Source organism: Micropterus dolomieu, linkage group LG03 (genome assembly GCF_021292245.1).
Source record: "Micropterus dolomieu isolate WLL.071019.BEF.003 ecotype Adirondacks linkage group LG03, ASM2129224v1, whole genome shotgun sequence".
Classification (NCBI taxonomy): Eukaryota; Metazoa; Chordata; class Actinopteri; order Centrarchiformes; family Centrarchidae; genus Micropterus; species Micropterus dolomieu.
In genome coordinates, this window is record NC_060152.1 from 3,018,609 (window position 1) to 3,032,195 (window position 13,587).

Genomic DNA, 13,587 nt, shown 5'->3' on the forward strand with positions numbered 1-13,587 from the left:
ATAAAAATCTCCCACTGAAGAAATGCCTTAATCAGTCATTTTGGACCAAAAAGCCAATAAAAAAAAAAACTATTGGAAAAATATTTTCTATATTTCTAATTTAAAACAATAGGACCAATTTCACTTATTTTAAGAAAATGTCTTTCTTAATCAGACAAAAACGAGCAGATATGATGTTTTTTTGTAGCACCAGGATATTATATATGAACATTAGAGTTGGACAGTTGGTGTCTTATATAACGGTGTATAAAGTCTCAACTGTTTTGGAAAGACTCTTTGTTGTGATTGGTTCTGTTGGTGTGTTTTTCACCTGCGGGCTCGTTTGCACTGCTGCAGATCACTAACTGATCACCTGTCTTATTACTGTACAAATGTGTTTGTCCGTGTGGGGGGACGCCACAGTCTGAGCCGCGCCTTCTTCCTGTCTCTTCCCCAGTCTACAGTCCCACAGCCAACCTTCTCCATGCCAGTCACCGTGCCAGTATCCAATCAGAACGCGGCAGCGGCGGCAGCCCTCCAGTTCAGCAACAACCCTGGCGGCGCCCTGGTCACCACCACCTCCTTTGTCACCTCCACCCTCACAGACCCCCGCCTCCTGTCACCACAGCAACCAGCTCTGCAGAGGAACACTGTGTCGCCAGGGTTACCGCAGCGACCAGCCAGCGCAGGTAAGAGACGGAATGAAACGCAGCTGGACTGCTTTGGTTACAGCTGTCTGTGCAGTGGTTGTGTAACTAAATAATTTCTGGAGCTTTTATATAAATAAATGTCTAGTTTCAATTCTCTCATTTGCTGAATGGTCCAACCAGTATATTACAGCTTTATCCATTTTCTCTCTTAAATGCCAAGTGATCTTGTAGCTCTCTATTTGAAAAGTCCCCTGATGCTCAGCAACTGATGTGTTTTGCAGCAAAGGCAATTTGAAACAAACTGAAGGAGAAAAAAGACAAAAACTTAAAACTTGTACAAAAGAAGATTGAAGGAAAAGTCTTCAGAGTGACGCCCACACTGTTTTGATTGACAGATGTTCTGTTGCAGCGCAGAAACGGCAAAATTGAGACAATTTAGAAAACATGGCCAAACTCTTCCATTTTCACTGAAATTGCTTTTGAATCAAGTATTCTAAGAAGTGCTGTTGCTTGGCGGTGCCCCCCCCCACAGTAATGGTAAGGGCACTATATAGTTATATGGATGAAACGAAGCATCAAATGAAAGAATTTGTGTCGATGCTTTTTAATAACTGAATTAATCAATTTAGTCGATGAATCGTTTCAGCCCTAAATATTATTAGGAATGCACAGAATGTTCGCCCACCGAAATTAATCGGCCGAAAATAGCAAAAAAAAAAGCACTTTCGGTGTTCGGCCTAATATTGCAAAAGACCGAATAAATTTTACTGAACAATTACGTTGACATGTCGGCGAGCTGACAGGCAGGTTAGAGACTTTCTCCCGTCAGTTTGTGTCTTTACAAAGACAAGTGTTGCAGTATGAGAGTCCTGCCTGAAGAGAGGCTGTGAAGTCTTCATGTTACGCCGTACGCGACCCACATACAACATTATTTATCAAATTGGGTCGGACTTTTAAGGTGTTTAGACAGGATGGAAATAAGATGAATTGGATTATATTCACAGAAAGTATAAAATATATTACATGTGTCCATTAAAAAATGGACACATGTAGTTTACTTCACCAGATAGGGCTGGACCCAAATATTTGAATATTCCATCGCTGGGTACACCTTCAATTTTCAATTATGAGATTAGATTATTGAGGGGTTTTTTCGCACACATGACCTCCGCCGACAGCAGTGACCGTAATGCTCCAGTTCACATCAAAGGGAAAAGAAAAGGAAGCCCTCAGCTGTGTGGGAGCACTTTAAACTGAGTGATGACAGCAGTAGTGTGGAAGTTATGGTGTTTATTAATTTTACAATTGTTTAATTTCATTACAGACCTAAACAGTCAAATTTCCTACATTTTAAAATTAATCAGTAGCTAAACTGTAGGCTGGAAACAAACAACATAATGAACACATTTAAATAATTATATTAGGCCGACTGTAGAAGAGCATTTAGTAGGCTAGGCTATAATAAAAGTTTAAAAGTGAATTTTGCATAATAACGTCTTATTTAGTTCCACTACCGGAAACACAGCTCATCCCGTCTGCTCTCCACCTGGACCCTCGCCCGGCGAAACTATTCCCAGATTCTGCTCTGGACCTGCTCGGATCAGACTCTCACTCTGGACTCTCAGCTACGGTTCCCCCTGCTCTGTCCAACCCTGTTCGGCACGCATCTCTACCCTGCTCAATATCTGATCCCTTTACCCTGCAATATATTCCTCTTTTATGTAAATTCTCCCTTTCTTAGTCCTGCACTTTGGTGTGCTAGCCAAAGTTAAAAACAAAGTTTTGGTAACAATCACTTAGTTAGCCTAGCTATGAGAATAAATAAACAGAGCGCTCTCTCTATTTTTCTCTCTCTCACACGCACACCCATGCCCGCCGTTATCTCTCTCCCATCTGACCCTCCCTCACTGAGCAGAACTTCTTGGGCATTTATCCTTCTTCTGCTGTTCTGCCTCTGTCTATGAAAATACATAGCTGTAGCTTGTGAAGTGACAGCCTGCTTATCAATAGACGTTTAAACAACCGGCATAACGGGACCGCTGAGCGCTGCCGTGAGGAGGTGAGGTTGGCGAAGCTGTTAATTACTATCGAAATTTCGAAGCTCAAAAAATGACATTCGGGCCAACCCTAATACCAGACCCTCTTTGGCTTTCGACCCACCCACCATAGTCACTCCAAATCCTGTGGGAAACACTAAGTAAAAAGCACATTTTGACTATTTAATTTATGCAACCGTAAAAAAAAATGTGAATGTACTTGTTCGGTATTCTGCTAATTTTTTTGTTATATTTGGCTTCGGACAAGATTTTTAATTTCAGTGCATCCCTAAAAATTATGTAAACAGCAGGCATTTGCCCCCTCACAGCTCGCATCAGTGGAGTCTTTCACACAGTCTATCAGCAAATTCATCAAATAATCACTCAGTCTGAGTAAATACTTAAAAAAAGGACTTTAAAGTTACCACATGCAAACTCTGCTTTAAATGTGGGTCATATTGTGTTGAATGCATCTGTCAACCCTCTATGCAATGCATATGTGACTCATATCCCGCTTTAAACTTGACTGCTGTTCCTCTCTGTCAGTACAGTCGTCCTGTGTCTGTCCTACTTTCTGTACAGTCTGTTGTCATGATTCTCCAAACTGTTCAGAAAAAAAAGCACATTTATTTAACGTCAGTCCGCTGTGAGACCCATCATTTGACATCTCCCAAACATGTTAAAGAACTGATTGCCACATTGTTAGCCACCTTTCATAGACATGGTTGACTTTGGGATGTAGTTACTTAAAGACCTTTTATGTAATTGGTGCTATTTTTCTGCCCTCTGTATGTAGAAGCACAGTTTATGTAACAAGTAGTCAACAAGTAGCAAATTGGCCAAAGAAGTAAGTGTGTGTCCGTGTACTGATGTCCAGTCTCCATGCTCAGTTACCTGTAACTCCTGTTTGCTCAAATAAATGCACACCGCCTTTTAATGACAGAAATCTATAATTTCCTTGACTGAGGCTGGTACACTCCTGTGTTCGCTGCTGCCTCTGTGTTGCAAACCAATCCTTCACCCTCTGACTAAAAGGATTTGTGCCCCATTTTTGCGTCTCAGACAAGGTTACTTATCAAGCTTTGTTCCGACCAGCGTAATCTCATTGTAAGTCAGAATTAGGTGATGTAACGCGCAACAAATGCATTACAGCATCTTTCATAACATGCCGTTCTCCGAGGCAATAGGGTTTCACATAGCAGTAATGGACGACCCCCCCCCCCTTCCTCCTCTTCATAACCTCGGCCGTGCAAATACTCTGCTGTACCCTGCTATGCATCCCACATTACCAGAGATGTATTGGGTTCGTCGTGTTTGCTTATTGGTGTTTTTCCATGTGTCCGTCCAGCCAGATATTTTTCAGTCGCCCCTAATGACCTCGAGTTTCTGCCTTTCTGTAGAGTGTTTGAGCCAAAAACTGAATCTGTACCGCAACAAGGAAAATAAGTGTCAGTGTAGAAAAATGCTGTCTGCCATTTGGAAGAAAAACGTTTTCTAGAATGAAGATAAAAGTAGAAAGACATACTTTGCTGTTTGTTTACGGTTACGGGATGGAGCACATTAAGATACATTGACGTTTTAAAGCAGTAACAGTTGATTTTTATGTATTTTTAGCTGTTTGGGGGCAGTGGAATAGGCTGTAAACACACATAAACACACAGCTGTAAACATTGTTGTTGGCCAGTGGACCAAAACAATAAACTGGACGATGCTAAAATACTCGGTAGAGTTCAGTTAAGATATTCAACTTAGTTCAGGCAGACCACTGAGGTCGCGATAATGTCAGCTGCTCAGCATCAGCTGTCTGATTCATGCTCAGTATCATTGGCTACCAGCTGACGACAAACATCAAACATCACATTCATACAAGATTCCTAGGCGGCCTGTATACACTGTTTTCAATGCAACTTTGCTGATTCATACTGCCAACAACACAACAGCACCCCCGACACACCAGCCTCCTCCTGATGTGATTAAAGCTTTTTTGTATTGTCTATCTTATTAAGCTCTTTTTACTTTTAAATATCTATAATTATTATGATAGTGTGGAATAAGTTCTCCCAGCAGAATCAGAAGTTTTTCAGGCTGGTCGAAGATATCAAATAAATGCTTTGTTCTGGTGTCTGTACTGGCACAGATATCAAAATTTTTTTTAAAAGCCAGGCCTAGTTACGTGACATTAAGTCTTGATGATCTTAAGGACTCAACACACGGTTCGATTGGCAGTTATTTTAACTGTTACTTCCAGTAAGGATTTTCATTTTAACCAGTTTTCTATTTTTTAAATACCTTTGGGTGAACATCAGGTGGCAATTTAATCTTTTTATTTCACAATGTAAAATGAGTTTTTCCAATGTGACATAAGTACCATTGAGAATCGGTGAAACTGGCACTTAGAAATTAACTGGTAATGCAGAATTGAAACCAATTATGGTCCTTCATAGAGTGAAGTGAGTGTCGATAGCAGAAGCAGTTTTTTAATGACATACTTGATTTAATGATATTTTTCAAAATGGGATATGCTGCATTTTATATTAGCGCTGTTCAGATTAACGGTTTCATATGAAATAATCTTTATGCTGTTATATTTGATGGACATGTTGTGTTCTGCTGTCCTAGGTGCTCTGTTAGGAGGAGATCTGGGGAATTCGAACGGAGGCTGCCCGAGTCCAGTCCGTAAGTAGTCTTTTACCTTGCTTTATGTTCTTTAAAATAGTTAAGTTTGTACTGATAAAAACACACATCAACACACACAGAGTATGCCATCCACCCTGCCTCAGTCTGCTTTCTGTAGTTCAGACTTTATAAAAGGGAAATGATTTTTGAGACTCACAGGCAGAGCGATGCAGAATATTTTATGTGTGGCAACAGGAGGCCACGTGTCCACAACTCACACACAACTCAAACAGACATACACGCAAGCATGAAAGCACCTGTTGACTGGCGACAGCTGAAGGTCACAGTACAAGCTGCTTGTAAACAGTCCAAAGAACAGAATGGGTTTCGGGTTGTAAGAGGAAAAACAGGAGCAGAGAGTTTTAAAAGAGGAAGAGAAACTGACACAAAAACTATTGTGAAACTCCACAGCTGGCTTTGTGTCGGTGTTGTTTGTGACTTGGAAACCAGAACTAAGTTAAATATCTTAAAATGTTGACAAAATTACTGACCTGGTCTGGTGTGCCAGCTGATACAGATACCTGGAATTGAGATCAACATTTGGTTCCTGTCACCAGTTTTGCCAACCCATTAAATCCAGTTCAGAATTGCTTGACTGACTGAAGTGTTTGTCATCGACTTTCTTTTTGACTCGAATGTGAATGTCAAGATGACTTTACACTTTAGGCACTCAATAGCCAACATTTTGAAATGACTCCAGCATGGCTGCTAAAGAACAAATGTATTTCTGAATTTTGTTATAGGTCAGTAATCTATACATAGTTTTTTTTCTCATCATCGTTAGCTACTGTAAACATTAAAAGGCCGCTTAATGTGCTGAGCTATCTGACTTTAAGAATTCAACGAATGGAATTTCACTTGTCTTACTTAAAATCTTCGTTGGGACTGCTACTTTTCTGTGATATTAGTGCAGGGCTCGACAATAACGGTGGCCCAAAGGCCCCAGTGCCAGTAAAAAATAACGTCGGGACTGAGTTGCAAAAACATTAGTATTAAAAAAACTAAAACAAAAAGTCGCATTAGAGACTCACAGAGAGCGCGTCATGTTTGCATCTGTTAGTATGTTTGGTTTTAAAAGTAAATTGTTTTGTTAACCTTTTTTAATTTTTTATCATTTTAACTTTTTAGTTTGTTTTTTTTTATATCCAGGATGTATTTAATAAACGATTAAACATGTAAACAGTATAACATAACATATAAGTCTTTGGTTTTGTTGTAACACTGATAAATAACTTTTGGAAGGAGGGCCAGTAAGTTTCAAATCGACTGGCCAGGTGGGGCCAGTTGCAAAAAAGTTTAATATTGAGTCCTGTAGTGTAACTTAAGTATTTCTCTATAATGTTAGATAGTCATGGCTTAATAAGAAGAATTCAAAGTTTAAAAAAAAACATCTGTAGGTATTGTTTATAAAGAGTTTGGCTCTCAAAAACACCTGATTGATCCTGAAAATTCAGAAAATTGTTGAACAAATCAGAAATGTGGGTGGTGATTCAGAGGTCTGGAACCAGGCAAGCTGAGAACTTTTATGAAATGAAATTTGTGCCAGCAGCCAAATATTATGTCAGTAATGTGAGATTTTTACTGCAACGATTGTACCAAATAAAAATCCCTGGGACCTGACAGCAGTGTGCTCAACACTCCTCAGCTTTACCCTTTCCCATCTTCAGCCATGGCGTCTCCCCCCTCATCTCCACACCTACACCCCCTCCCTCCTCTTTTCATCCTGTCTCTCTCAGCTGTTCCCACTTGTCTTCTCTCTGGAATTATCTAACGCCCCACCCCCCTCATCCAACTGTCCCTTGTCTTGGCACAGGACTCTCCTCAGAGGTGACTTTGACACTGGCCAGAGCTCTCCCCTTAAATCCCATTAGCCAGGACAGATACTGCCAGCCAGCCCGTAGTAATAGATATGGTGGGAAGGTGTCTTTTTTTTCTTTCTATATTCACTTGATAAACGTATTGTCTGAGGGTAAGGTGGGCTAAAAGAAATCAATACATATATATTAACTCCCCCACACTGTATCAGTGGAATATGCCAAAGCCAAGTTTCAATATTTAATGTCAAGGCTGTTAATGAGAGCATCTTCTATTACAATGTGTTCTTAAAAGTTGCTCTCCATCAATGCACCAGCGTTGCTTAAAGACCAGTTTTGTGTGGTGATTCATCAAAAAGAGGAAGTGCAGATTAGTAAAGCATTGTAATATGGATATGAAGATCAAATCACTTCTTTTAGAACATGATAGCATAAAGGGAACTGCAACTTAATCTTGTTATACAACCCCATGTTGTAAAATGATAAATACATCTACCTTTATCCTGTATATGTATATTACAATCACAGTATGAATAGAAAAGTAAATATAAAGTGTTTTGTGAGAGTTTCTTGGTAGTTTTCCAGCACTGTGTGTTCTTATCTATGACTGGAAAAATGTGACATGGACGTGTCTTTTATATTCTGTAGCATCTGTGGCTGAAACTGTGAAAGTAAATATTTTCATTCAATTGGTTTTGCCTGAAATTAATGAGCCAGTGTTTCAAAAACTCTCATTAAAAGTCCTGACCCTAATTATAATGTTACGAGTTGTTACTTTCAGCATTAGCTGAACTTGAATTTTGCTGCTTTTCATGGTGTGACATTGTTCTGATAAAATAGCACCCGAGCTTCTCTTCTCCCTGCTCTGTCTCGCTGACAGAGTTTAGCAGGCAGGCGAGAACGGGAACAGGTGAGAGTCACGTAGCGCCCAGAGAACCTGATATGGAGAGGGCAGAGGAGAGTACCGGCAGCTTGGGAGAAGTCCCGGTACGCCAAAGAGTAAAATGTCGAGGTGCCGGTACTGCGTACCGGAGCGTTCCTGCCCACTTCCATTCCAAAAATTTTAATTTTCACCAGACACTGAGTTTTTTAAAAATGATTTTTCATGATGGAGGTGTGCCGCGGTTGAATGTTACTGTCAGAACCACCTGCAACTCACTGTAATAGTCACGAGTTAAAGCCCCTCAAGGGAAATTGTGATTTGTGATATCGGGCTATAAAAATGAAATTGACTTGACCCGTCATGACTCCTTCATGTGTCGAAACATGAAACCTCCTTCCTCACCTTTTCCTTTCTCATTTCATTCATTCATTTCACTTATTTTCCTTTGGACCTTCCCCACTCTCCCCTTCCTTCTTCCCAACGGTGTCTCTCCTCTTTCTCTTCTTTCACATTTTCTTTTTCCTCTCTGAATTATTTATTCTCTCAACAACAACAATTTCTCTCTTCCCTTTCTTTCTTACTTTATTCTACTCGTTTCCTATCTATTTCTTTCTCTCCTCTTCTTCTCTAGCCCCTTTCATCCCTTCCTCTCTTCTCCTCCCCTATGTCCGCTCCTTCTTTACAGTCTCCTCCTCCTCCTCTCTGTCCTTCATCTCTTCCACTTAGCCTTCTTTCTCAACCATTTCTTCCAGCTTCTCCTCATCTCTGCTGCCCTCCCCTTATGTCTTCTTTACTCTTCGCCTCTCTCCTTCCTTCTTTCCCTCTCTTTTCTCCCTGTCCTCCTCCTCCTCTTGAATCTGTCGTTCTCAGCTGTTGTCCAGGGACTCGGGGCTTCGGGAATGTCACCATTGACGTCACCCGGCATTCCACACATTCCCACGCCCGGCCTAGCGTAATAGGAGACCTCATACACACACATAGACACGCGATAGCCACTTACACTTCTACACAGAGAAGAGCACATGTAAAGGGTACAGAAAGTACATACAAACAGTCACCATACATAAATAAAGTCACAGATGCATGAACATGTTTCGTGACTCACTCACACTCTCAGAATGGGTGTGTATTCATGCAACCTTGAACAGACTCAGAATAAACATCTCTCACACACTAACAGTATTATGATACAGTCATCTCATGGATTGACAAGATAAAATATAGGATGCGTGGCTCAATAGGCATGCTGATTTGTATAGCACGTTTCAACAACAAGGCAATTCAAAGTGCAGTAAAAGCCACAGTGTAGTGTAAGATATTAATCTACAGCCTTAAATTTTATTTTATTAAAGGCAGTGGTAAAAAGAAAAGAACTGAAAGTTTTCTGGGAGTTTGTTCCAGATATATGGAGCATAAAAACCAAATGCTACTTCTCCATGTGTATTTTCGACCCTTGGGACAGAAAGCCAAATAAATTAATATTGCTTATATTTTTTGTTTATGCTTGTTCTGTCTATGTTCATCGAGAGAAATGTAAGACCCGAGTCAAATTCCTTGTACCTATGTACACATACCTGGCCATTAAATCTGATTCTGATTCTAATTTTAATATGTGGTATAAGGGGCGGTGACCCCAAATGGCTCCTGATGGTTGGCCAGCACCTTGCATGATGGCTCACTGCAATCGGTGTGTGAGTTTGTGAGTGGGTGAATATAAAGCTTTGAATGAATAAATGCAACCAATTACCATTCGCCAAATTCTTATAGGTTTTAGTGTAATACTAAAATCTCTTGAAGATATTTTTCTGCATAAACATATAGTGAGAAGTTAAGAATGTTAAATGGTTGGAGTAACCTCCAAACACGCGAGTGTTGAAGGACATTTTTTGTTTAAACGGTCAGTTCACCCAAATTCCAAAAAACAACAACAAAAATATCGAAGATATAATATGGATAGTTTTAGTTTCATGTGTCCAGTTTGTCTCAGAGTTAAGTCTCTGAGTCTGAGCCTCCACATCAGTACAATGGAGGTGAATAGGATTTTGTTTGTGGTGTTCACAAACTTCACTGTCAACAGTTTTTGTAGAGACTACTTCTTCTGTAGGAAGTGTTCACAGTGAGGTCTGAGTGGATGATCTGGTGCAACCAGGACACTGTTACCGGGCAGATAAGTATATTGGGGTGAGGCAGAAATCTCAGCAGATAAAACAAAACCATCTGCTTTGACACCACTAAATGTAACTGAGACAATGTGGTTTTTTGTAAAACCGGCCCCGTTTTTGGGGTAAGAGATTTTTTTATGAGTAGGCTAGATGCCTCTCAGCATTCAGGCCTTCCATGCTTCAAATTGTCACATTTTTGAGTCACAGCATATTTTGCCACAATTTATCGTTGCACCCCTAAATCTGCACACTTACTTTCAAACAGGAATTCATCTGGGGTCTTGTAAAAATGACTAGGGAACATAGAAACACCCAGAAATGCATGACAAAACTGCATCCATGAATTCCAGTTAAACCATTACTTGTACAATAGAGTGTATAAGAAAGTGTAAACACACACAGATACAAATATGCCAGTACTCCAGACTGTTTCTGTATGGGGATTTGGTGCTGGCTTGAGGGCACCTGCTTTTCAGTCTCTCACACACACACACACACACACACAGAGCGTGATTTTCTGTGTGTGTGTGTGTGTGTGTGTGTGTGTGTGTAACTCTCATAACTCAGGGTCACCACAAAGCCACCACCCTCTTCATTTACCCACAAACATGAACACAACGCAACCAGAAACAGATTCCCATCAGTCAGTGACGCACACACGTGCTCAGTGCCCGTTATGCAACGGACACACACACACACCTTCAGGATTTTCCAGAAACACCTGATGCAGGGAGGATCCGTTGTGCGTCAATAGGACAGGTGATCTCAAGGCCAACTATTGCACATCGAAAGATGCCTGCTGGGAAGTAAAATTCTTCGCTCTCCCCCCTTCTTTCCTTCCCTTAACTTTCTGCCTACATACCCTTTCATTCTCTCCCTCCTTTCTGTCTTCCTTCCTTCCTTACCTCTTCTCTCAATCCACAGCTCTTTTGTCAGTCCCTAACCTCCTTGCTTCCTGTCTAGCCTCCTCCCTCCTTCTTCCTCCTCTCCTTCCCTCTCTTTCCCTTGCCTAGTCTCGCGCTCTGCCTCATTTCTTGCCTCCTTTCGTACTTCCCCTCTCTATCCCTACTTCTTTTCCTCCTTTTCCCTACCTCCCTCTTTTATATTTCCTTCTTCCTTTCCTTCCTTCCGTATTTCCTTCTATTTTCATCTTTCATCTCTTTTCTGTCTTTAATTCCTTACCTCCTCCTCTTGTTCTCTATCTCCCTACATCCTTTTTTATTTCCCTCCTCCTCCTTCTTTAATTTATTTTCAGTTTATTTTCAAATGGGCTTTCCACTGTTTCCTTCTCTTTTCCCTCCATTGTTACAACCTCAAAACTCTCCCTCCTCCTGCCTCCCTTTCACCGCGCCCCCCCCCCCACCTCCTCTTTTCACTGTCACTGTTTTTTTTCTCCTTGCCACCTTTCTTCCCTCTCACCCTCCCCTTGAGCTGTTAGAGAGGTAGCTTTCATTTGTTGTTGTTGTCAGGTTTAGTTCATGGGGTGCGTTTGTCCGTGTCTCCCAGGATTGTGTGTGACTGAGATGAAGCAGAGTCACATGCCGCTGTCGTCTGGAGGCGGCGTCATGGCGAACCGCTATCTGCTATCATACACACACCCTGACTCTGCCTGTCCAAGGGGAATACGGCCTGTGTGTGTGTGTGTGTGTGTGTGTGTGTGCGTGTGTGTGTGTCAGGGCTGGGAAACTCCCTGCTGTCCCACTTTTTTTACACACTGTGACTGTTTTTAGTTGAGTTCTTCTTTTTACCTCAGCAGCACGAACAGGCTGCTGTCTGCTGGATTCTTGTTGTCATGACACCCAGACTTTTCTTAAACAGTTAATGGAAAAATCAATAAGAAATGTATAAAAAAAATACTAGTCCAGGGAATGTTAAACTTATACATCAGAAGAACATAATTGAATTTAAGGTATAAAAGATATAAATATGTAGTAGTAGTTGAAGAGCAGTAGGATTGAAATCTACCGTACAAGATTTGGGTTATAAACGTAATATTCCTTGTTCCTAAAAAGCAGGTTTGACGTCAAAGCATGCACGCACACAGAAGTGCTATTCTGCAATTTAAGCACGTCACGGATCAGGTATTGTTTCTTACAGAGTAACTGTTGCATGGGAATGTAGGTATTTGGAATGTGACCAGTTTTGCAGTATCAAAGGAGGGAGCGTGCAGCAGATGTGACGTCGCCTGTGATGTTGCTGGAATGCTCCCGTGAGAAAGAAACCGAGTACTCCACACTTTAAAAAAAGAGTCATTTCCTTTTATTGTTAAACATATGGTGATATTCTATACTTTTCTTCATGTCAGCAAATCACATGAAAACTCCCAAACCAACAAGTATTGCCTTGGTATCAAAGCCTGATATCGCTTCTTCCTCTGTGCCATAGAGCTCCATTGTTACCAAAGAACCATTAAAAACACATCAGTGAGCCACACTGCGTTTATTACCATGAGCTTACACACTGCAGTTTGACTCAGTTCCATATACAGGGTACTGCTGTCCTCAGGTTGGTATAACATTTTGTAAAAACTACAGTGACCAGCTGATTTAGGGAAAAGAAATTACTGAGCCTTTTTTTTAAAATACTTTAAAATAGTTTATTTGTGACCCAATTTTAAAGATTTACATCAGCAGGAAATGGTAGGCTTGGAGCTGAGAGACACAGACAGGGAAGGGAAGTGATTCAATACAAACCAAACGGTTTCAAAACATTTAAAGAAATGTGTCAAATTTTTGAACTTTTTTCATGATCATTTCTAGTAAATTCTTGAAACAAATTTGTTTGGATTGTAAATATGTTTTTAAAAAATACTATGCCAAGGGAAGGCCAAAACATCAAGTCTTGAGAAAGAAAGAGGCTGTGCACACTTCAGTTCCTACAGGTTCAATGCAGGTATTTCATCAAAAAGGCAAGTCTCATCAGGGAAAATGTGTGACAAAAGCATATATATAATGGCCTAGTAATAGTCCAGAGTGACTTAGAATATTTTTTGCAGTGTAACATGGAAAGAGTCCAGGTACGTTTGTCTTTTTTCACCACGCGCTGAGACGACTGAAACAAAAGAGGAATGACGTTGAGAGAGAGTGGAAAGAAAATAGTTCTGGAGAGAGAGTGACACGGGATGCAGAAAAAAATCAGAGCGCTGCCAAAAAACAATGTTTGAGTTGCAGAAACGATGAGGAGCATGTGGTGCGACAGAGCGATCCAACTCGCTAATGAGAACACACACAGGCAAACATCAACACACACAAACAAAGAGCTGAATATACACACCCAGGCAGCCAAGCAGAGTTCACAGGTAGATACAGATACTAAAAACATCAAAACAGACAAACACACAGCCTCCTCCATCTCTCCACCCTTCACCAAATCTCTCTCTCTCTCTCT

The 13,587-nt window shown here is 40.8% G+C and overlaps 1 protein-coding gene across 5 annotated transcripts in view; it reads left to right on the plus strand.

The window, feature by feature from the left end:
• The window catches only part of mef2d (myocyte enhancer factor 2d), a 197,701-nt gene that overhangs the window by 163,889 nt on the left and 20,225 nt on the right, over positions 1 to 13,587 (plus strand). For all 5 annotated transcript variants that reach the window (XM_046044987.1, XM_046044989.1, XM_046044986.1 and 2 more), the window contains exon 6: positions 5,285 to 5,341. In XM_046044987.1, the coding sequence (XP_045900943.1) occupies positions 5,285 to 5,341 (57 nt within the window). The remainder of the gene's footprint in view (positions 1 to 5,284; positions 5,342 to 13,587) is intronic.